The sequence below is a fragment of the Lepidochelys kempii genome, chromosome 1 (genome assembly GCF_965140265.1).
Source record: "Lepidochelys kempii isolate rLepKem1 chromosome 1, rLepKem1.hap2, whole genome shotgun sequence".
Classification (NCBI taxonomy): Eukaryota; Metazoa; Chordata; order Testudines; family Cheloniidae; genus Lepidochelys; species Lepidochelys kempii.
In genome coordinates this window covers 208940175-208965098 of record NC_133256.1, presented here as the reverse complement: position 1 = coordinate 208965098, position 24924 = coordinate 208940175, and the positions used below count along the sequence as shown (strand labels likewise).

The following is a 24924-nucleotide window of genomic DNA, read 5'->3' as shown; positions in this document are numbered from 1 at the left end:
AGCGAAGGGCAACAAAAATGATTAGGGGTCACGACTTATGGGGAGAGGCTGAGGGAGCTGGGATTGTTTAGCCTGCAGAAGAGAAGAATGAGGCGGGATTTGATAGCTGCTTTCAACTACCTGAAAGGGGGTTCCAAAGAGGATGGCTCTAGACTGTTCTCAATGGTAGCAGATGACAGAACGAGGAGTAATGGTCTCAAGTTGCAGTGGGGGAGGTTTAGATTGGATATTAGGAAAAACTTTTTCACAAAGAGGGTGGTGAAACACTGGAATGCGTTACCTAGGGAGGTGGTAGAATCTCCTTCCTTAGAGGTTTTTAAGGTCAGGCTTGACAAAGCCCTGGCTGGGATGATTTAACTGGGAATTGGTCCTGCTTCGAGCATGGGGTTGGACTAGATGACCTTCTGGGGTCCCTTCCAACCCTGATATTCTATGATTCTAGGATATGGAGATATCTCTGTTGGCTAGGTATGCTTTCCCCATCAATAGTGCTGGAGAGGCTGCTGGTACCAGGGGGTTTGAAGCATGGATAGTTAATACTATGATATTACAAGTAGAAGAATCTGATGCCATAGAAGACATCGCTGAAACAGATTGTGTTACTACAGCAATCTACAAAGTTGTCAATACGGCTAGTGGCTGTCTGGATGAGCTCAGTACCAATGAAGTCAATATCACTGATTTTGTGCTGGGAGAGACCTGGGGTAAGCCTTTTCCCACAGGGCCATGACCAGAAATCAATATTGAAGCTCAGGGACCTCTTGCAAAATTTTGATGTCAGAAGGCCTGGAATTTTTACAAGCCTGAACAGCAGGACTGGAGGCGGTGATCTGCACCGCTAGTCCATGTGATGTTTAAGCTCCCATATGAGGTCTGACCTAAGGCTTGACAATAAAGAGGATGAAGCTGCAGGGACTGACCTTGACGCTCCTTGATCTTTAGAAGCATCCAATGGTGAGAAGCCAGGATCGGAGTCAGTATGAATGGACTATTCAATTAGAGATGCCATGAGGCAGGACTCCCTAGCCCACTGCGTCCTTTTTGAAAATGACCAACAGGTGTCAACAGGGTCAGGGATGTGACCCTCCCCTAGGCAAAATAAGCACCAGGTGTGCCCATCTTTTAACATAATAGAACTTTTTTTTTTTTTTTTAAATGTTTCCCAATTTGTGGTCTGTCATTATTACAGGATAAGCACTGACGTACCTCCCCAAAAGTTATCCAAACTAGGAAGAAAATTAACAGAAATACTAACACTACATTAAACAGCACTGCTAACTATCACTAACCACTTTAAAATATTTTACATATAATGCACAGTGAGGAACAAGAGTGAGAATGCGCTGACTCTTCGCAACGGGCAGTGAGAAGGAACTGGGGCACAATTGGGGAAGCTCTGCCTTTTGTGATGTGCCCCCACCAACAGTGGAATATTTTTATAGATGATCACTTGAAGAACCATTGTGGCCAGAGTTGGGGTTAATGTGTCCTTCTGGTCAAGACGGAGGAGTGCCTCCAGAACTCTCTCTTCATGCTCACAAGGCTCTTCCTTGGGGTTCAGGCATGAGAGACCTGGCCACTGATGTTACTGGCAATAGAGACCAATTACTTTTTCCTCCACATTTACAATATGGATCTGCTTCTAAACATATGGAAGCGTGGACTCTAGTAAAGTTAGCAGGGCCAAGAAAATGAGTTATAAGGTTACTGACCAGGTTGTAGTCGACCAACCTATTACCAGTTGTGCAGATGCTTGGTACAGGGTGCTTCCAGAATTTTTGAGAGTCCCACTCCTGACCTGAGAGGGATCCCTACTTGATGTAAGAGAAGAGTTGAAGCTAGGAGATGGTGATTAGGGACACACCTCCTGGAACAGTCATGCTGATGCAGAGATTGTGTCAAGGATCCTGGTGCTGGTTCTGGATAAGTGTTTTAATGTTCTCTTCTCCCCACTCAAATCTTGGTGCCTGCTTGCTAGGGTACTGCTAGATGGCCTTCTTGGCTCCTGCCGCCTCAGGATTAGGCACAACTTTCACAGACTGCTCAAGTAAATGTAATAGAGCCTTACATCTCTGGATTTTTAGGTGCAGAAGGCAGATCAAACATGTACTGGGGATATGTCCTTTCCCAAGGCAGAAAAGGCATCTGCTATGCCCATTATTCAAGGGCATAAGACCACTGCATAGTGGACAGGATTTAAATTTTGACAGTTTGGAATCTGCTATGGCCTTCTGCAGTCAGGTCCTGCTGAAGTCATGTACCCTCCCCACCAATGACAGAGTGATAACAGCAAACAGCTTTGTAAGTCTCAACTGTCCTTAAGTTTTTTGTTTTAAAAGGAGGTGGGGAAAGGAAGATCCCAACCTAGAGCAGGGTCTGCAGAACTATCATGCCATATGGGCAGCACAATGGGGGCCTGACGCCATCCCCATGGGAGCAGGCTCACTCTCTGGTAATCAGGGAACTCGCGCTATTCTTCTTGTCCTAGAAAGTTAGAGTGCAACCCACCTGGCAGTCCGGAATCGCTGGCACAGCTTCTCCACCAGGCTCTCTGTCTGCTTGTCCTTTGTGATATAAGAGAAAAGCTGTCTGTAGGGAAAAAAGAATTAGGGAAGATGAACGCAAAGAGAATTCCCACTTCTCCACACAGAGCCGCAAAATGGGGTCTTTTGGGATATTGCAGAGCTGAGTGAAGGAGGAAAAGAAGCTGCAAGCACAGCTCAGTACTAATCATATTTTCCTAGGCAGCAGCACTATGAATTTAAATAACTGTCATAACTTCCATTGCAACAAGAATTCAGACAAAACTTTGTTATAATTAAGATTGTGGCCCATAACACTGGTCTGTGTACCCTGTACCCCTCCTGAGTGAATTTAAAAATTTAAACCAGAAGTGCAGAGTTAAGGATACATGCCAAAAACCTGCAAACAGACCCCATTTTATGGCAATTCCTGCAGCACTGCATCCCATATATTGTAAGAGCATTACATTAAAAAACACAGTTAAAAAAAAGCACCAAATTTAAAGGTAAAGCTTTCCAAGAAGATTAACTCTAACACCATTGGGGCACCAGCAGCTCCTTGTTCTTTTGGTTGTGGGGAATATTTGCTTTCTGATCTGTGTGAATGACAGGAAAATAATTTGAAGAAATTCCCAAATGAATATGGTAGCTGGAAGCAAAGCATCAGCTCATCATGGCTAAATTAATCAGTTAGCCAGCAGCAGTTACTCTCTGGATCAGTATTGCTTCACAGACCATACAGAGATCCAACTGGAGCATATGAAGAGGAGTCCTCATTACGAGTTGTGCTGGACATATGGAAAGAGGCAGGTAATGTTGAGGATCAAGATGTTGAGAGTTTCATTGTTCTTCTCTTTTGAGGAAAGTACTGCCTTCAACTCTGCTATTCTCTGTTTTCCAAAGTTTACTGTTTTTTATTGTAACCAATATTGTGATATTGGGAACAAATTCAACCTTACTGTAAATTAGTCTTTACATAAAAGGGAGTGATGGGGTGGACTAGGCTCAGAGACCCCTTATGGAGGTCCCAGGGTCTTTCCACACTTCTACTACTCCTTTCCTGGGACAGGAGTCCTCTAAGCAGCCTACAGTGACTGAAAGTGAAGCAGCCAATCAGGGACAAATAAAGAGGAGCTGCAGAGTCAGAGACATTCAGTTCCTTGCTGGAGCCAGAGGAGTGGAGCTGGTGCTCCTGGCTGGCCAAAGGGAACCGCAGCACTGTGGACAGCTCAAAGAGCTCTTGCCTGTCTGGTGGGCCTGAACATAAGAGCCCTGAGATAAGAGTGAAGCTTTGGTGAAGGCCAGGGCCACAGAGAAGTGGCACAGGGAACTGAAAGCAGTTTTGTTAAAGGGACACAGCGGTGCATGGCTGCTATTCTTAGGGTCCCTGTACCTGGAGTAGTGGGTGGGCCTCAGTCCCCCTCCCCCATAAATAGGGCCCTACCAAATTCATGGTCCCTTTTGGTCAATTTCAGAGTAATGAGATTAATATTTTCATGATTTCAGCCTGTTTAAATCTGAAATTTCATGGTGTTATTATAGGGGTCCTGACCCAAAAAGGAGGGGGGGTTGCAAGGTCAGCGATTGCAGTACAGCTACTCTTACTTCTGTGCTGCTGATGGCAGCAGCGTTGCCTTCAGAACTGGGCAGCTGAAGAGCAGCAGCGGCTAGCCAGGAGCCCAACTCTGAAGGCAGAGCCACCGTCAGCAGCAGTGCAGAAAGAAGGATGGCATGGTATTGCCACCCTTACTCTGCAGAGCTGGGCCCTCAGTCAGCAGCTGCAATTCTCCAGCTGTCCAGCTCTGAACGCAGCAGAAGTCAGGGTGGCATGGTATGGTATTGCCACCCTGACTTCTGCACTGCTGCTGGTGGGGCGCTGCCTTCAGAGCTGAGCTCCCGGCCAGCAGCTGCCACTCTCCAGCTGCCCAGTTCCAAAGGCAGTGCAGAAGTAAGGGTGGCAGTACTGTGACTCCCCACTAAAATAACCTTGTGATCCCCCTGCAACTCCTTTTTGGGTCAGGACCCCCCAATTTGAGAAATGCTGTCTCCCCCATGAAATCTGTATAGTATAGAGTAAAAGCATGCAGGTGGTCAGATTTCACGATCAGTGACGTGTTTTTCATGGACATGAATTTAGTAGGGCCCTACCCATAAGCCACTGGGGAAGTGGCCTACAATCGGACAGCAATAAACCCCCAGAAGGGAAACTGAACAGTTAATGGACCCAACTGGCAATCAGGGGCAAGAACAGACCAAGAGCGCAAAACCATTGGGGAGGAAGCCTGGGGGTACAGCCCGATAACAGGGCCAGGACTGTTTAAAGACTGCAAATGCACCTGACCAGAAGGGCCTGTAGCCTTTCTCCACAGCTTAGAGCAGAGCTGCACAGAAAAAAACTTCTCACTGTGGTACAGAGGCAGCAAGACTAGGTCTGACAAACATATACAGGGAGCAATTTGGGTGCCACCAATTGATCAGCTGTGTGTGATCTTGTAGGCATAGCTAACAGCCAGGATCTCCACCCCAGCCCCAGCACAGGTGTAGTGTGTGTGTGGTAGGTCAGCTGGGAGTAGGGAATAGAGGGGCTGCATTGAGGAGAAAGAGCAGTCTGGGAGCCACTGAACAAAGCTCTCTGGTATCTTGGCTGCTTCACTCAGCCCATTGTCCACCTCAGCTACTATAGACCTGCCAAGTGCTACTTATCTCACATTTACTTTTGATGTCACACTCTCCCTTACACATAGGTGAAGGGAGAGCAAGATATAGGAGCGGGATGCCGATGGCTGCTCCTTACCCCACTGCCAGCCTTGAACAGTTTTATCCTCCACCCTTCCCACCAAAAAGGAAGAAGGAAAGAGGGGAGCAGCCACTCCACAGCTCAGCTCTGGTAAGCCCAGGCCACAGGGAGAGGAACTTCAGAATCAATAACCCCCTGAACCTTCAAAGTTGGCTGCTGTTAAGGGCTCAGCTATGCCCATCCCAGTTTCCTCAACTCATACACTGTTCCTAGCTTCCCCATCTACTGCTATAGCCACCCTAGCTGTATCCACCCCCCTGTATCTCTGCCTCCCCCCTAACTCTCCAGTCCTGTTCCCTCCATAACTGCAGTCACCTTGTGCATGAGTCTTTGGCTGGTGGGAGGAGGGGGAGAGAAGTTTCCATGACGACTGTGTCTCAGGTGGTTTGGGGGAATTTTTCCAGCCAAATGCATTTCCCCACCATGTTTAAAAAAAAAAAAAAAAAATCTTACAACTGCATGAGAGCACTCCAGCAAAGATGATCCCCCTCTAATGGCTGCTTCCTCTAGAAAGTGACTACCTAATAGTGTTATCAGTTACTCAGTTAGCTCAAGCGATTGAGGTCTGTACAGTGGATCTAAAGCTTCCAATACTGCTTGTGACCCATGTAGGTATCAATATGATGCCACATGACGACATTTGTTTCTTCAATTTGCTTTTTTAAAAGCCTAAAAGATATCCAAAAATGACATTAAAAGAAAATTAAAGTTACAACGTCAAGCACTCAAAAGTTAAAAGCCACATTGAAGGTTTTCTCTACAATATAAATCTGGGCCCCTTGTGCATATGCATGATACAGTCTTTAATTACATGTGCATATACTATACTATAATTACATGACTAGACACTTATCCATAGGACTTCTGCGTCATTCAGTGGACAGTGACCAGAGAGTGAATCATGGATGTGTGATGAATGAGACGTGGCTGTAGAACTCCTTCCTTTCACAGGGCAAACAGTTCCTTTTTTTCAGGTGCCTAATTTGAGATGCTGAGGTCTGATTTGCAGCAGTACTGAGCCTTCACAACTGAAAATGAAGTCAATGAGAACACAGAAAATGCTATATGGTAACTCCTCGCTTAACATTGTAGTTATGTTCCTGGAAAATGCTACTTTACGTGAAATGATGTTAAGCAAATCCAATTTTCCCATAAGAATAAATGCAAATGGGGGGTGGGGTGGGGTGGGGTGGGGTGAGGTTCAGGTTCCAGGGAAATTTTTTTCACCGGACAAGACAAATTTTATATATATATATATACACACACACAGTCTTAAACAATTTAATACTGTACACAGCAATGATGATTGTGAAGCTTGGTTGAGGTGGTGGAGTCCGAGGTTGGAAGAGGGTAGGATATTTCCCAGGGAATGCCTTACTACTAAATGATGAACTAGCACTTGGCTGAGCCCTCAAGGGTTAAGATGTTGTTAATGTAGCCTCACACTCTACAAAGGCAGCACGAATAGAGGGAGGAGAGACAGCATGGCAGAGAGAGTGTGTGTGTGTGTGTGGGGGGGGTGCATTGCCCTTTTAAGTACGGTGACCCACTAAAGTACATTGCCTTTTTAAGCAGATCGGCAAGTTAAAACAGCAGCTGCTGACCGCAAACTCCCTCCGTCCTGAGCCTTGTCATGTCCCCCTCCTCACACTCTGAAAATGGGGTACAGGGGGGACACCCTGAAATTAGCACCCCTCTTTCCCCCACACACAGCAAGCTGGAGGCTCCCAGGAGCAGCTCCAAGGCAGAGGGCAGGAGCTGTGCACAGCAGTGTGGGGGGAGGGACAGCTGAACTGCCCAACAATTGATAGCCTGCTAGGCAGCTGCCACAAAGGGAATTTAGGGGAGCTGATGAGGGGCTGCCAGTCCACCCTGGCTCCAAGCCCTGACCAGCTAGATCCAATGGGCTGCTCTTTCTGCAAGCAGCAGACAAAGCAGGTGGCTACCAAACAACCAAGGGAGCAAGGTTATAAGGGAGCATTGTGCAACTTTAAACGACCATGTTCCCTAATTGATCAGCAACGTAACAATGTTAACCAGGTCGACAGTAAGTGAGGAGTTACTGTATAATACTATGTATTTTGAAAAGAATCAGGTAATAAGCACCTCAAAAGCAGGCCTACAATATTGGGATATTTGACCTTGCTCTATGCACGTGTTTCTCATTTTCAAAACAGAAGTAATACCACCTCACCTCAGAGGAGGAGTTTTGTGAAGCTCATTGAGTGAGCACTATCCACCCTGAATACTGAATGAAGCAGGGGGATCTGTAGAAAAAAAAAGTAGTATGATTGTAATTAAAAAGACTATCATAATACTTCAACATAAGGGGGCCAAATTAATGTTGCACAGGGAACCTTATTTCTAGCACTTCTTAACTTCTGCAGGTTTGACTTTGTAACCTTAATGTTCTTTTAACATAGTATTTTTGACATCTGTATACCCCCTTCTTCCTACCGGCTGAGAAAGATTAGGACTCCTGCCATGCCCTAATCTCTCTCAAGCTTAGAGAAAGCAGACAAGTATAGTTCCAAATGAAGAGAGTTTACAGCTTTGGATATTTCACTTTTCACAACTAGATCATTCCAGTTAAGCAGATTGTCTCCTTCCTGCCTTTTGTTTTTTCAAATAAAGTGGCAAAAAAAAGTTAGATTTTGGGAACAGTGGAAACCATCCATTTTTAGGGTGCTGTAACAGCTTGAATTTTTGCAGGGGTTAGGGTTAAGAGAACTAGACCCATCAGTTATTAGGAGAGCACCCAGTCATCTAAAATACCCACCAGCAGAGAACTATTATAGATAAATTAATTTCATTCTACTTTCCTAAAGTCAGAAAGTATGTTGTCTTCAAAATATAGTTAATGTCTTGTTCAGAGCATGAGGATAGATTTCCCCTTTTAAAAAAACCTGAACGCTAATTTTGCTTTCATCCCAGATGTTCCTTTTGTTTCCAGGATGGGGCATATTTGTGGCCCTTATTATAGATAAATTTTTCCATTCTTAGGCTAAGATTATCACAGAAAATCTTCAAGTAAAGTCTTCCCTATGTTAATAATGCAAAATAATTATTGCAAAAAGTGAGCTAGCATGATGCCCCTCTAAGACTCAAATGGTGAATATTATTCATCTATAAATAGATTACTTTGGATACCTTACTGCACTTTCCAGTGTCCACTGTGTGTGAAGCCCTTCATTCACAAGCTGGGGTATTTGGGGAACTCCCCAAAAAGCAAATGCAACTCTGGGGCATGACTGGGATTCAGTAGCCATAAGTCAAATACGAACTGAAACTTGAGAGTTTTCCTCAAACATGGTCTGCAGTAGGTAAATCTGCTTAAGACTGCCTGCTACTATGAACAATCATCATATCTGGCTATGGCACTCTTACAGAAGAAATATTACGACTCAGAAACCATCCTCAAGCCACTTTCACACAAAAAGGGACAGCTTCCTGCAAGACAAAACCAGCTTCCTCCAGAAACTCTGGAACATTAACAACCTTCCTCAGAACTCAATCCTTGCCACTATGGATGTCATCTCCCTCTACACCAGAGGTGGGCAAACTACAGCCCGTGGGACTGTCCTGCCCGGCCCTTGAGCTCCTGGCCAGGGAGGCTAGCCCCCAGCTTTTCTTCTGCTGTCCCCTCTCAGCTCACCGTGCCGCCAGCACTCTGGCCCACCGCTCCTGGTGGGTGGTGCGGCTGGCTCCGGCTGGGCTGTGAGCTCCTGGTGCTCTGAGTGGCATAGTAATGGGTCGGTGGGTAGGTGGAGTGGATAAGAGGCAGGGAGTCCCAGGGGGCAGTTAGGAGACAGGGGTGGTTGGATGGGGCAGAGGAGGAGCATGGTCAGGGGACAGGGGGAAGTTGGATAGCGGGTGGGGTCCTGGGGAGAGGTTAAGGACAAGGGTCCTGGGAGGGGGCGGTCAGAGGACAAGGAGCAAGGGGGGTTGGAAGTTCTGAGGGGGGCAGTAAGTGGGGTGGGGCAGATAGGGGGCGTGGGCCAGGCTGTTTGGGGAGGCACAACCTTCCCTACCCAGCCCTCCATACAGTTTCGCAACCCCAATGTGGCCCTTGGGCCAAAAAGTTTGCCCACCCCTGCTCTCATAATGATGGCATTGCTGCCTGCCTCCAATATCTACAGGACAATAGACAACACCCAGATCTCCACCCTAAACCCATCTAACTCATTCATTTCATTCTCACCCATAACAATTTTATATTCAAACAAACATTTTGTCCAAAACAGGGGCACAGCTAAGGGTACTAGGATGGCTCCCCAGTGTGCCAACCTCGTCATAGGCCACCATGAGGAAGAATTTCTGGACAAATGCTTCATGAAACCAATGATATATCTTAAGTGTATCAATGATATTTTCATCCTCTGGACAGACAACCTAATCTCCTTCAGATTTCCACAATAACTTCAACAACCACCACCTGTCCATTATACTCTCTGGAACTAGCATCAACTTCCTAGACACCATTAGCAGCTTCAACAATGGAACCTTACAGACAAGAAACCCACACCTACCTTCATAGATCCAGTAACCACTCCAAGAATTCTTACACAGCCAGGTATTCAGACCACAGAACATGGTCCGAGGAGAAAGTCCAGGATACACACCTTAACACAATTAAAACCACCTTCACCAAACAAGGACATGCCACCAGAGAAGTAGACTGCATCACAGACTGGACCACCCACATACTCTGAGAGAACCTGCTTGAATACAAGGGAAAAAGCCTCCAGCTGCACCTCCTTAGTTATCTACCACCCTACACTGGAAACTGTACAGGGTATAGTGACGGGTTGGATCACAGAAGACCCCTTGGGAACTGCCAGCTGACGTGCTGGGACTACCTCTAAGCCTGCTTTCCCTGGCAGCCCAGGACTTCAGAACCCTGCCTTGTTTGAGCCAGACACACTAGCCTGCTACAAACGCAGACCCAGGTCTGAACCACGTCCCCCAACAGCTGCAAGCTTAACTGAAAACAGCTTAAGAAGTGCTCCTGTATCCAACACTCAGATGCCCAGCTCCCAATGGGGTCCAAACAAATCCATTTTACCCTGTATTACGCTTATACAGGATAAACTCAAATTGTTCGCCCTCTATAACACTGATAGAGAGGTATGCACAGCTGTTTGCTCCCCAGGTATTAATATATGCTCTGGGTTAATTAATAAGTAAAAAAGTGATTTTATTAAATACAAAAAGTAGGATTTAAGTGGTTCCAAGTAATAACAGACAGAACAAAGTGAATTACCAAGCAAAATAAAACAAAAAACATGCAAGTCTAAACCTAATACAGTAAGAAAGTGATTACAGATGAAACCTCACCCTCAGAGATGTTCCAGTACGTTTTTTTTGTTGTTGTTGTTGTTTTGTTGTTTTTTTTTTTTTTTTTTTACACACAGACTAGCCTCTTTCTAGTCTGGGTCCAGCAATCACTCACACCCCTGTGGTTACTGTCCTTTGTTCCAGTTTCTTTCAGGTACCCTTTGGGGGTGGAGAGGCTCTCGAGCCAGCTGAAGAGCAAATGGAGGGGTCTCCCAGGGGCTTAAATAGACTCTCTCTTGTGGGTGGAGACCCCCTCCTCTCTCCTATGCAGAATCCAGCTCCAGTATGGAGTTTTGGAGTCACATGTCCATGCATGACTCAGTTCCTTACAAGTGGCAGCCATTGCTTACATGCTACCTTGAACATCTCCAGACAGACTTCTTATGTGGATTGGAGTCTTCCAAGGTTCCCTTGTCAAGTATTTCTTGATTGGGAACTTAACTTGCAAATTCCTTTCTTAAGAAGCTGACCAAATGCCTTACTAAGGCCACTTAAAATCAAAACAAGTACAGAGCCAATATTCATAACTTCGAATACATGATACGCATACAAATAGGAGTTTAAATTAATAACTTTGCTAAACAAACGCAGACCTAATAAAGACACTAGATTTATGGCTCATTACAACAATTTAAAGCCACTATCCTTCCTTTTTTGTCCTACGATTGCATAAGTGTTAATGGGCCACTTAACATACATTCTACAGGACCATTCAAGATGAACTACTTATGCTAAATAATTTGTTCCATCTTATATTTAGCTGTGATGTCCTAAAGACGTGTCTACACTAGAGAGCTTACAACAGCACTGCTGTACCAATGCAGCTGCACCACTAAGATCTCCCATGTAGCTGCTCTATGCCAATGGAAGTGAGCTCTCCTGTTGACATAATTGTCTCCTACCACTACTCATTGAGGGTGGTTTACTCTCCAGCCCAACATAGCGCTGTCCACACTGGCGCTTCTGTTGGTGTAACATATTGCTCAAGAGGTGTTCCCCCCCACTCCTGAGTGACACAAAATATACCAACAGAAGTGCTAGTATGCAACACTGGCTTAGTATCCTTCCCAGACCTGAAGACCACCTCTGTGCGGCTTGAATGGTCTCTTTCACCAACAAACGTTGGTCCAATAAAATATATTACGTCACCTATCTTGTCCACAGCTATGAAGGCAGAACTCATGGGAACTTCAAGAGCCAGGTCATTCCCCTTCTATCAGCCAGTGAAAAGTATATCCCCAGATTGAAGAAACTTTCTAATGGATGTGTGGACCTTATGATAAAAAAAACAGTCTTCTAGAAGAATCCCAGCTGCAACTCTAAGTACAGAGTTTCTTCAACAAAATGCCAACAGCACCGTGGCCAGAATACAACTCTTTAGGAAAACGCTGTATGCTTCTGGGGGTGTTTGTCCATGTTACCACATAGCTCTAGAAAAGAGCATTATCTGAAGAGAGCTGGGGGAATCTCACTATAGCGTCCCTCACCCATATCTGGCTACAAAGCAGGTGGAGGTGGGTCTGTGTACACACACACACACACACACACACACACCCCTCTTGAAGGCTGCACAGCCAAAGCTAGAGAAACAGATGAACAACTACTAGAGGGAGCGTTCAAGACTAGTACAGGAAATACACCTACAGATTTCCTGCCATTTTTACTGCAGTTCCTATTTCAACTGCTCATTATGAAACATGTCAACAGTTCTGATCGGACAGTGACTGGAAGGTATATTATATACCACTGCAATTTCTCCTTTTCTCTAGACCTTTGTACATGTTGCATACCAAGATATACATAATATTAACACAACATCCATTTCCCCAGAATACCTCATAATGGTATGGAAGGACTCTTCCTCCACGCCACAGTCTGGGTCTGAGAGGCGGCTAATAATATCCGGAAGCAAGTTGTAGATGGCATTACCCTGTATAGGAAAAAAAAAAAAAAATGGATCACATGGCATATACTAACAAAGGAATGACTGCACAGTTTGGGCCAAGCTAGAGAACAGAGCTTCCAATTGAAATGGCCCTTCACCAGCGCCAGTGATTTTTGGCATGGTTGTGTCCATCAGCTTCTGGAGGTGGGTCTGTGTACATGTGCACGCACACTTCTTGGAGGCTGCACAGCCAAAGCTAGAGAAACAGATGAACTACTACTAGAGAGAGCATTCAAGACTAGCACAAGAAATACCCTTACAGATTTACTGATGGCCTAAAGCCAGGATCAAGAGAGGTTTGGAGGATGGAAGCAAAGGAAATGACACCCCTCTTCTGGGATGGAGGACTTCAAGGAGTTGACACTGGAGTCTCAGAGTCAGCACCAAACTTTCCCCACTTTTCCTTTAGTAGAAGATGTAAGGGAAGCATAAATATTGGAAAAGGTTTTTTTTCCCCTATACACTGAGCCTCGCAAACCCTCTTACTTTGGGGGAAACCTTAGCAGGGGAAGCAGAGTCATGAGTTATTCCCTGCTGGCCTGGCAAAGCTTGATACGCTTTCAGGATAAGCTTATCAGTGTCTTTGGTGTCAGGCAATTTGGATTCAGAATATTTGAGGAGGCTGTGTCACTGTCACTCAGCCCAGGAGAATCTATGCAAAGCTTTATTTTTCTGGCAGGAGAGCTCAAGGAGAACTGAGGAATCCTAGGGATCATTTGTGTCCATAATTGGGGGATTAATTCCCATAGGCCCCCATAGTGGAGGAGGAGGAAACAGTTTGCCAGTCAACAGGCTCCCTCAAGTAGAATTCCCAGAATAAATTATAAAGGAATAATTCAGTAACTAGTGTAACAGCACAAACAGCATCTAGTTCAGGAACTAGTTTCTAGGCAGGCTGGCAACCCCAGAGGGACAGACCTGACCAGGAAAGTAAAGGCTTGAGGCCTAAGATCTGGAGGGAGTGCACTCAGATACTACAGAAGGGGGTCAGAAGTGCAGCTAGCCCTGGACCCATGATAATGGTGGTACTAGTGGGAAGAATGTGACAGTGGTCATTTATAGTAAGTGACAGCGGTAAAAACAAGGAAAAAAAGCAAGAGAAAAAGTAGCTTATGTTCTTTTGGGGAAGAGAATAAGAAAAGATGGTCAGGAAAATCAAATATGAACAGCTCACAAAAAAGAAGCAAGTGGAATTATGCAAAGAAAGGGGCTAGACAATAAACTGAAAGAAGGCATTGCTGGTCAGTCTGCAGTATCTGGAGGAAAAACTGGGGACCAGAACTGTGTGAAAACAGAAAATGACTCAGTTCTCCAGTGGAAACAGGAGAGAGTCCAAGGAAGAAGTTCCCAGTGGAAGGCTCGGGGGAATGATCAGAGCAGCAGCTGGGCCCCATCCCAACTGGGCTTCCTAAAACTCAATCTTGGGGGGGGGGGGGGGGGGGGGGGAAAAGAGAGAGAGAGAGAGAGAGAGAGAGAGAGAGAGAGAGAGAGAGAGAGAGAGAGAGAGGAGAGAGAGAGAGAGAGAGAGAGAGAGAGAGAGAGAGAGAGAGAGAGAGAGAGAGAGAGAGAGAGAGAGAGAGAGAGAGAGAGAGAGAGAGAGAGAGAGACTGGAGTACCAGAGGCTTGCTGATTGTGAGGAGGAGAGAACTGAATAGGAAAAAGCATGCCAGCTGGAAGTGAAACTGCTATGAGGAACACAAACAGCAGTGCCAGCATGAACTAGAGCTCGAGAGATTAAAGGGACCAGAAATCTAGTGAACTGATAAGAAGTTATAGAACACAGACCACCAACTCTGGAGAGAGCATATATGCTCAATTGTTGTCCCTCCCAGCAGCAGGGGATTATAGGCACTTATCTCACTGCCTTTGAGAAGAGTGGTGATTTGAACCAGGCTCTACCATGTGAATCAATTCCATTTTCTTACCCTGTTACAAAAGGCACAAAAGCCTACCGCCACATAGAGCGGACAGACTGTGTGGACTATAGACAATTTAAAGCAGCCTTGAATTTGAACAGTCTCCAGAAGATTCCAGAAAAAGGATTTCAAGGGGCGAGAAGGGGTTCAGAAGCAAAAGGGAGCACCTTGTATGGAGGAAACAAATCAGCTGAGGGAGTGGGAAGGTGGAGAGGGAGGGAGGCAGGGAGAGAAGACTACCTCCATGCAGACTGCAACTAGCACTCAAACGCTTACAGTCAATTTCCCTGCACAAGCAGGTCTGCTGACAGTTGTGGCACAGAAGCAGCTAATTGGGGTTGTGAGCCAATTCCGGAGCTAGTATAGGAGGTGACAAAATACCAAACAGTTTCAGCTGCTTCATTATCCTATGTTGGCACTGTAACCCAGTAGTTGGATGCTAGACCAGAGAATTCTTTCTGCATGTGAAAATAATGGAGACAGGACTGAACAGGGAGCCTGAGGCCTGGAGAACAATCAGTGAGAACACAGAAAGCAGGAATCCTGGACCCATTTAGGAACCCCTTGACTACCTTACAGGTAGGGGAAAACCTTAATTTACAGAGTAAGAGGTTATGCCCAGGAGGAGGCTACCAAGCAACTTGAGAGAATGTGAGCTTCCGAATGGAGAGTTAATGACTAAACATAGGACTTCCCAACAGCAGCGCTGACCTAGGGAATCTTGGGAATCACATGTAATGGGGCCGAGAGCAAGCCTGAAGAGGTAGGCTCTCAAGACTGGCACCCTTTATAGTACTAGATATAGGGTTCTCAAAGCAGTTTGTCTTCTGGATCCAGACTCAAAGTAGTGAGCACTTCAGCCAGTAAGTGAAGCTCCCAAACAAAGAACTGAAACTTCCTTGCCACACTCAGTAGATAGAGTTTGTCTTCTAACTAGACCCTGTTCAGCAAGGAAACCTTCAGTTAAAAGGAGGTCTGAACAGTGGTTCAACTCAGAGTTGCTGTCCCAGCTCATGTCTGAGAGAAGCCAGTCAGGAACTCCTCTCTCAAGGTGTGGAGGTTCTTCAAACATCTTGGGGACACAGGGAAAGCCAAAGGGCTTTACATACAGAGAAGTAGGTGTGGGCACCAAGAGAAGTATGCAAGTGGGAGGTACCCCTTCTTTGGATGAGTGGTTAAAGTGTACATGTGTCTGACCACATAGTGGGTGGAACTGGCTGAGAAGATATTACTTATCTTTGAAAACTCATGGCAATCGGGGGAGGTCCCGGACAACTGGAAAAAGGATAATGTAGTGCCCATCTCTAAAAAAGGGAAGAAGGAAGATCCTGGGAACTACAGGCCAGTCAGCCTCACCTCAGTCCCTAGAAAAATCATGGAGCAGGTCCTCAAGGAATCAATTCTGAAGCACTTAGAGGAGAGGAAAGTGATCAGGAACAGTCAGCATGGATTCACCAAGGGCAAGTCATGCCTGACTAATCTAATTGCCTTCTATGACAAGATAACTGGCTCTGTGGATGAGGGAAAAGCAGTGGACGTGGTGTTCCTTGACTTTAGCAAAGCTTTTGACACGGTCTCCCACAGTATTCTTGCCAGCAAGTTAAAGAAGTATGGGCTGGATGAATGGACTATAAGGTGGACAGAAAGCTGGCTAGATTGTCGGGCTCAAAGGATAGTGATCAATGGCTCCATGTCTAGTTGGCAGCCGGTATCAAGTGGAGTGCCCCAAGGGTCGGTCCTGGGGCTGGTTTTGTTCAATATCTTCATTAATGATCTGGAGGATGGTGTGGATTGCACCCTCAGCAAGTTTGCAGATGACACTAAACTGGGAGGAGAGGTAGATACGCTGGAGGGTAGGGATAGATTACAGAGGGCCCTAGACAAATTAGAGGATTGGGCCAAAAGAAATCTGATGAGGTTCAACAAGGACAAGTGCAGAGTTCTGCACTTAGGACGGAAGAATCCCATGCACCGCTACAGACTAGGGACCAAATGGCTAGGCAGCAGTTATGCAGAAAAGGACCTAGGGGTTACAGTGAACAAGAAGCTGGATACGAGTCAACGGTGTGCCCTTGTTGCCAAGAAGGCCAATGGCATTTTGGGATGTATAAGTAGGGGCACTGCCAGCAGATCGAGGGACGTGATCGTTCCCCTCTATTTGAGATTGGTGAGGCCTCATCTGGAGTACTGTGTCCAGTTTTGGGCCCCACACTGCAAGAAGGATGTGGAAAAATTGGAAAACATCCAGCGGAAGACAACAAAAATGATTAGGGGACTGGAACACATAACTTATGAGGAGAGGCTGCGAGAACTGGGATTGTTTAGTCTGCGGAAGAGAAGAATGAGTGGGGATTTGATAGCTGCTTTCAACTACCTGAAAGAGGATGAATCTAGACTGTTCTCAGTGGTAGCAGATGACAGAACAAGGAGTAATGGTCTCAAGTTGCAGTGGGGTAGGTTTAGGTTGGATATTCGGAAAAACTTTTTCACTAGGAGGGTGGTGAAACACTGGAATGCGTTACCTAGGGAGGTAGTAGAATCTCCTTCCTTTGAGGTTAAGGTCAGGCTTGAGAAAGCCCTGGCTGGGATGATTTAGTTGGGGCTTGGTCCTGCTTTGAGCAGGGGGTTGGACTAGATGACCTCCTGAGGTCCCTTCCAACCCTGATATTCTATGATCTGTGGAAATTCTGCTTCTTTTCAGGCTTGGTTCTGGCACACAAGGTGGAGCATAAGGCCACATGAGCCGAATCAGCAATGCATCTGGCCTGGCAGGGTTTGCCAGGCAAGCTGGTTAGTCTGCTGGAGCTCCAGCATTGCTGTGCCCTGTAAATGTGGTGGGTAGAAGTCTGCTCTGAGTGACAGCCACCAAGGTTGCTTAAGTGTCAAAGGCTAGATACTAGAGCACACAGTAGTAAGTTTGAAGAGGGAAGGAGAGAGAACAAGTGAGCACACAGGCAGAGATGAGGCACAGGGCTGGTGGTAACAGTTACATGCTGTGGTGACAAAGTCTCTAAGATTCAAAGGCCAGAATGGACCATTGTGATCATCCAGTCTGATCGCCTGTAGAACACAGGCCATATAGAGTCAATGTACTCTGCAGCGGATGGATAGTCACTTTCAACAATATCAGGATTGGGACAAGGATGGTTCTGAGAGTGTCCTTCTCGATTTATACAGTCACTGGACAGCATGAGAGGGGGTCCAGGACAGACACTGTCTCCTTGGCCCTGTGCAAGACAGCTTGGAAACCAGCACCCTTCTCTAGAGCTCCTCACTCTTCGCTTAGATCCCCAGTCCCAACAACCTCCTCTCCATCTCCACACCTCCTCACTGGGATCCTCCCTAGAATCCCTTGTCATCCCTCACCTTGTTGGAAAGTTCGCTGAAAAAATTCCGAGCCAGACGCACAATTTCCTCTTCAGGGTCAATGAGCAGAGCAGCCATCTCACTCACTTGCCCCTTTACTTTCACCATGTCTTTGAGAATCAGGTGCGTCATCACCAACCCAGCTGTCTGCCTCACACCTTGACAGGGGTCCCGCAGCCTAAGAGAAAGATTCAGTTACACAGGGAACCAATAGGCCATCTGGCTCCCTCCCAAAGAACCAAGTCTCCTATTTGTTCAGGCTTCCCTGCCACAAACCTTAGCACTCAAAATTCCCTCATCTCCTCAAACCTGGGTTACTGTAGCTCCCTCACCTTCCTAAGAGGCATTCTCCCCCCCAATCAGCTGTTCTAAACTCTCCACTCCCAGAGGTGAGAGAGGAGATTTTACCTGGCATACAGATGGGGGGTCCAAGGCTCCACCAGATTGGGGAAGCGGATAGCTAGATCGCCTGCTGCAATCATGAGGTTGGACCTCACAACAGGTAGGGTGGATTTCTCCAGCATGGTAAACAGGAGGCGCAAGTGAGAGTCACAGAATTCAGCGCTGAGGGGAGACAGGGTGGGGACAGAGAAGACAAAATCAAGACTCGATTTTTAGAGCTTCAGTGAACAGAGCCAAGGGCATGCTCATCGTACTTTCTCCAGAGAAGGGTGCTATGACATGGGGACAAAGTCACTTTTGACAGATGTCTATACTACCCACTGGATCAGCTGGCAGTGATAGATCCAGCAGGGGTTGATTTATCGTGTCTAGTCTAGACGCAATAAATTGACCCCTGAGCACTCTCCCCTCGACTCCTGTACTCCACTGGCGCGAGAGGCGCAGGTGGAGTCAATGGGGGAGCGTCAGCAGTCGACTCACCGCAGCGAAGACACCGCGGTGAGTAGCTCTAAGTACATGGACTTCAGCTACGTTATTCACATAGCTTAACTTAGATCAATTTCCCACCCCCCCCAGCGTAGACCAGGCCTAAGAGGTTAGGCTGGGGAGAAGAGGATTATGGCCAGAAGGCTGGACATTACCTGACCATGCAGAGTTTACCAAGGGCCAGTGCTGCAGCAGCTGAGAGTGCTGGATCATTGTAGAGCCCAGGGTTATTGCAGATCTTGAGCACCAGGGGAATAAAGGCAGAGAGCAGCTGCTTCTCTGCAGTGGGGAGAAACAAACACTGTCAGTTCTGAGAGAGCATACCCCAAAATGTATCACATAGTTAGTCACAAATTACTGAAGAGTCCACGCAGATTTGGTGTCCCCTCACTTTTGTAGTTGGGCAAGTGCCATTAGAAATTCAGAATCATGAAACTGAGGTCATAAGAAATTCACATGAAAAGGAAATTTCCACAGAATTTTAAGTTTTCTGAAGGAATAATTTGTGTGCCTCATGCTGGTTCCCACACATTGTTTCCATTCTTTAGGGCATGGCAGATAAAGAGGTATGGACTGGAGGGGAACACTCCCATGTGGGGGCCATACTCACCATCCAGCAGCTCCGTGTCACAGATGTTGCGGATAACTTCTGCCTCAGTGTCATCAGCTGAGGCACCTAATAGGCCCAGATCCTCCTCCATGGTGGTCTCATTCTCAATGCTCTGTGCAGAGGGAAGGAAGAAGTTATTGAACAAAAGTTACAGAAAAGACTTTGCATCATACTAGCACCTTCCATCACAAGGTCCTTCCCTCCAGGATGGGATGTGGGCACTGTAACAGCAACATGATAAAAGCTTACAAGATCAAACAAAGGGAGAATTCAACCTATTTGCCCCCTCTAGTTTGAACAGAATTATGATAGCGGGGCAGAGGTCTGTCAGTTTGTATTTTGTGGTATGGCAACATTGATGAGGGATTTAAAGAAGCAAGTCCATGCGACCTCTGATCAGCCAAGACAAACTGGGCTACAACCAGCATGAGGGCCTGATCTAACACCTATAAGCAACAATGGATATGCAAATCCAAAAGGCCAATTACTTTGATTGATGAGGAACTTATAAAAACAGAAGATCAAACTGGTCTTGCTCTATATGGAGGACATGGTTTACCATTTACTCCAGATGGTACTCTGGCATAAACACTCAAAGAAATGTCAGTGTAACCTGACCTGATCTGATAATAAACGAGAAACACCTGGGAACTGGATAAGCAGAGTGCATGAGGGATAAAGAGAAGAGTTTTCTGGACACAGCAGAGTGGAGGCTTCTGATCAGGAGGAAAACTGCATATACGTTTTGCAACTTAAACTAGCAGAAGTCTCCCTCACTGGGCTTTGCAAAATATTAGAGTAGGTATGATATATGATCTGTTTTTGTTATACTACCATTTTCTCTATTTTTAATATCGCTTAAGGAAACTACTCTTGTATGTGTAATTTCACAGGCTGTTCCAAAGGAACAAGAATCCCACAACCTCAGAGAGGCTCCAGAAACTCCTTCAACCTTCAGCACCTCTCCCATCACTTAGTCTTGGTCAGACAAGGCACAAACAAAAGACCTCTGTCACTGAAGTTCATTGCAAAAAGGTTGTGTCAGGTGAACACGGAAAAGAAGCCAAAAGGCCAAAGGTGCTGGGGAGTGCCAGTGCCAGGAATTACATGGGACAGAAAGCGAAGAGGGGAGCATGGTCAGGACACCTGGGTTCATTCTCTTTCTCCCCGGCATCCCAAACTCAAGGGCATCAGGGGATCTTTAGGGAACATGAGAGGACACGACCTCAACTGTCTCTGATCTGAAACATGTAACAATGCCCCCAGCACTTTGCTTGAGCACTGGATCAGTACTCTTCAGAGGGAGAGAAAGTCTTAAGTGTTGTACAAGGAGGATAAAAACTGAAAATTCAACTTTTAAAAATTAAATACAGGTTTATTTTGTATAAATATTTAAATTAAATATGAAAATATGACAACTTATGTTAAGACCTAGTGTTACTATAATACATTAAAATCATTTAATTTAAAAATTCAAAAAATACTGAGCAGTACAAGTTTGCTGCCAAGTTTAAAAGTAACTCAAATCACTGAACCGGAGGAAGTCACTCACTAAGCACCTGGAACAAGTTTGTTGAAATGCTAAACTAAATTCTGAAAGCAAAAGCCTCTTCAGAGAGAATATTTTTTCATTTCAGTTTATTCAACAAGTTCAGTTCAAAGAAAAGGAGTACTTGTGGCACCTTAGAGACCAACCAATTTGAGCATAAGCTTTCGTGAGCTGTAGCTCACGAAAGCTCATGCTCAAATAAATTGGTTAGTCTCTAAGGTGCCACAAGTACTCCTTTTCTTTTTGCAAATACAGACTAACACGGCTGTTACGCTGAAACCTGAAGTTCAGTTCAATGACTAGTTCGTTCAAAGGTAAGAAGCCAATGGGAGTTGAAAAAGTAGGAAACCTAGTTTTTCCTTTCCAGTCTATGAATAAGAACTAGGCGAGGAGGAGATCTACAAATTCTAAAATCTTGAGGAACATGGTGAACAGAAACAATTACCTCAATTCACTAACTACAGATATTTCATTTAATAATCAGTTAATTTTAATTGCAAAACATCTTTTAATAACCTTTATTCCCAAAAATTTTTCATATGTATTCAGTATATTTAAAGTAGATTTAACTAATAGAAAAATCATTTAAAAATGCTATTTTTGTGCGTTTAAATTAAATTTAAATTTCCAGCCAAAACAGAGCTTGACACAAATCACAAGTAAAAAAATTTAGTAAATAAGAAATACTAAAATCACCATATTCTAACATAATGTATCCTCTTGGATAGCAAAAAAGCACTAAATTTAGTGTGAAGGCTATATCAACGTGTTTTAATGGTTACCACCAACCAATGATAATCAGCCTCTCTTTAGGAAAAGAACTAAAAAGTTCATATACAAAACAAGATTAAAAATCAATAGTTTAATCCAAGGTTTCTTGCTTGCTGATTTAAACTGTGATTAGAATCAATGATTTAAAATCAATCCACGCTGGTCTTGCACACCACTCCTTACAGAACAGTTCTCCCTAGAAACTTGCTGGGGCAGTGACTGAGGAGGAATGGGCTATGCATAAGAAGGAGCTCAATTCTCACCTTGGCACTCTGCTCTTTGGTGCTGTTGGCAACATGTTTCTTGGCCTCCTGCTCCTCCCCAAGGACACGGCGCCTACGAAGCTCTGCACTCACTGCCCGCTCCAGATGCACAACCTGCTGTAAGGCCACATTTCCCACGAGGGAGAGCAGGTGTGTCAGCAGGAAGGTGGGGAGAGTGTTGGCACCACCAGGGACACTGCTTGGAGAAGTCCCTGGTTCTGATGCGTGGAAAAGGAAGGAGTCAAAATTCATAGAACTCTGGACTTACATTCTGTTAATTATCAGCAAGTCTCAATGACTCTGCACCCCACCTCTACACCTTTGGATGTTCAACTCACTGCACCCTCATTCCCTTCCAGTCCAGCTTCTTCTGGAGCCACTTCACCATGCCTCCCACACCTACCTACCCCAGGGGCAGCTGGTTGCAATGCTGCAGGCTATGGGAACAGACCTCCTCCATCCACCTCACCTGCTCCCACCCCTTGCGGCTCCTGAAGCCTCTCCAGAGCCTGTTGGCTACAACACTGCAGGATTTGGGCACATATCTCCTCAGGCCCTTCTGCTAACTGGTAGATGAGGGTCACTGCTGACTCCATGAATGGGATCCAGAGTGTGCTTGGCTGGGCAAAGCCTGGTGAGTACAAAAGAGAACCACGTTACACAGGCCAGACACATCAACACCTACCCCACACCCTGTAGCTTCCTTGACCTCACCTGTGGTCACAGCCTCACTCAGGCATCCAAAGAGCAGGTGTGTCTGCGGCAGCCGGAAAGGAGCATGGTTCTTCCCCTCAGCTGGCTGCAGAGAGAAGCCCAGACAGATGGGTAACCTTAGCTAACTGACAACCTTCTCTACCCTCCTTCTCCCTCTGTGTTCCTGAGGGGCTCTCTCTTTTCCACACTCATACTACTAGATACAAATGTGTTATACTGATGGTAGAGCCATCCAGAATGTTTGGGGGGAGCCAATCTAGAATCATTTGAGATCCCAAGCAATGCAGAACAAAAAGTGGTTCCTGCCCCTTTCTGAAATTACAATGGTCAGACTGCATCATACAGAAAGACTGCAGCTATAGGCCAACAAAGGAAGCTTCCAAGCCAAGATGAGCAATCCTACTTTTGAGCTTGTTCTAGCAGTTATTCCCTTGGAATACCACTTGATCCTGCTTTCCAACCAGGTGAACAAGGGTACAAGACAGGTAAATGATGAAAATACTCTAATGCTATTTTATTAATCAACAGAATGCCTTCACCTGAAGTACTGTGACCAGTCCAGGTCATCTTATTAAAAGGATATAGTAGACCCTCCCCCTTGCCATTTTGGGGGCTTAAGAGAAGCAGTTTCCACAATCAGCAGCACAGAAGCTTGACAAGTGAAGCCAAATGCCCATTCTGTATGCATGGAACCTGGAGCTGGGGAGGGAGAGAGTAAGCTGGAGGAGAGGAATTACTCCTGGGCTGGGAGTCTGACATACTTGGACAGCCAATCATGGCCAGAATAGCATGGGCACATCTGGAGCTGCCTAGATGCTGAATTCACAAAAGCATGTTTGGGGTGTGGAAAGTAAGAAAATCAGTTTCCAGCAGTGGGAGATACAGCCTCAGTTGGCTAGAATACTATCCCTACAGTCACAGTCCAGGTCTGGAGTATCAACAAGGGAGGGAGAGAGGGAGGAAGAGCTGCTATGAGCATTCAACCATCTGCAGCCCTAGTTCCTTCCATAAAGCCGAGCTGCTGAGAGAAACTGTGTGCTGTGGCAGAGAAGTAGCCAACTGGGGCTCTGAGGCTAATATAGGGAGGAAAGTTTGGCACTAAAACACTCAGTTTCTCAAGGCTTCATTTGTGGCATTGGTAACCCAGTCAGTCTCCAGAGCAGAGAATTCTATTGCGCATGAAAAAGTAGGTAGATCAAGTATTTCTATTCACACTTTAACATATGAACAAGTAAGTTAAAAAGACAACCTATTTTAAAAGATAAAAAGCTCATTGCCACACTATATCAAGGCCAAGGGTTCAGATATCCCTATTGATACACAAAGTGTTCAACTGTTTCTGAATGCATCCGATGAAGTGAGCTGTAGCTCACGAAAGCTTATGCTCAAATAAATTGGTTAGTCTCTAAGGTGCCACAAGTCCTGCTTTTCTTTTTGTGAATACAGATTAACACAGCTGCTACTCTGAAACCTGTTTTTGAATACTAGTTTTAAAAGATTAAAAACCCCTCTCCCCTAAGAGCTTAAGTAGAGATAAGGAATTTATATTTCAGGACATAGGCCAACTTATAATGGAGGTTAGAGGAAGCAGCTTTCCCTGTGGATGGACCACGTCTCTCAATTAATGTTACTTGCTTGTAATTGGAGTTCAAGATTAGGGATGTAAAAGGTTAACCAGTAAACATTAGGCTTACTGGTTAACCAACTGTAAGTGTTAACCCCTGGCGCCCCTGTGCTGGGCTGGAGCAGCCCCCCCCGGCTCCGGCCAAGCTGGAGCAGCCCTGGCGCTACCAAGCCTTCTGGAGCTACCTCGGTTAACCGATATAATGTTAAGCGCTTAACTGGTTACATTTTTTAACAGATATTAACATCCCTATTCAAGATGACTACATATTCACACTTATGGGCAACGTGCTGACCGGGGCTGTTTATTGGTGGAGCCTTCTCTACACAGTACCTGTTGGTGTACACATGCACCACCACCCTTCCACCACCACTCCCCTCAGCATTCACAAACATTCCAAGGTCAGAGGAACTGCTGCTAACTTGTAATATTCAAGGATATTATCTGGAAATAGTTTGAAAAGACACATGCTAACCCATATGATTCTTAACATAAACAACCCAAAAGACTTCCTAAAAATCTTTATTTCTATTTAAATAATATGCTAGAACTCTTCTAGCATCTGAGATATCTAAAGCAGATTCCCCTTTATTAGCACGTGGCTTCTGAAAGAACACTGATA

At 45.5% G+C, this 24924-nt stretch overlaps 1 protein-coding gene across 10 annotated transcripts in view; it reads right to left on the bottom strand.

Moving 5' to 3' along the window:
• The window catches only part of NCAPD2 (non-SMC condensin I complex subunit D2), a 59622-nt gene that overhangs the window by 6728 nt on the left and 27970 nt on the right, over positions 1-24924 (bottom strand). For 7 of the 10 annotated variants that reach the window (XM_073310887.1, XM_073310906.1, XM_073310915.1 and 4 more), the window contains 9 exons: positions 22679-22763; positions 22434-22595; positions 21965-22182; positions 19382-19493; positions 18927-19050; positions 18292-18447; positions 17884-18061; positions 12492-12586; positions 2509-2589 (listed from right to left, as the gene is read on the bottom strand). In XM_073310887.1, the coding sequence (XP_073166988.1) occupies positions 2509-2589; positions 12492-12586; positions 17884-18061; positions 18292-18447; positions 18927-19050; positions 19382-19493; positions 21965-22182; positions 22434-22595; positions 22679-22763 (1211 nt within the window). Of the gene's footprint in view, positions 1-2508; positions 2590-6258; positions 6348-7513; positions 7587-9848; positions 9942-12491; positions 12587-17883; positions 18062-18291; positions 18448-18926; positions 19051-19381; positions 19494-21964; positions 22183-22433; positions 22596-22678; positions 22764-24924 lie in introns of those variants that run through there. The other 3 variants (XM_073310922.1, XM_073310936.1, XM_073310929.1) reach the window with 3 other exon arrangements.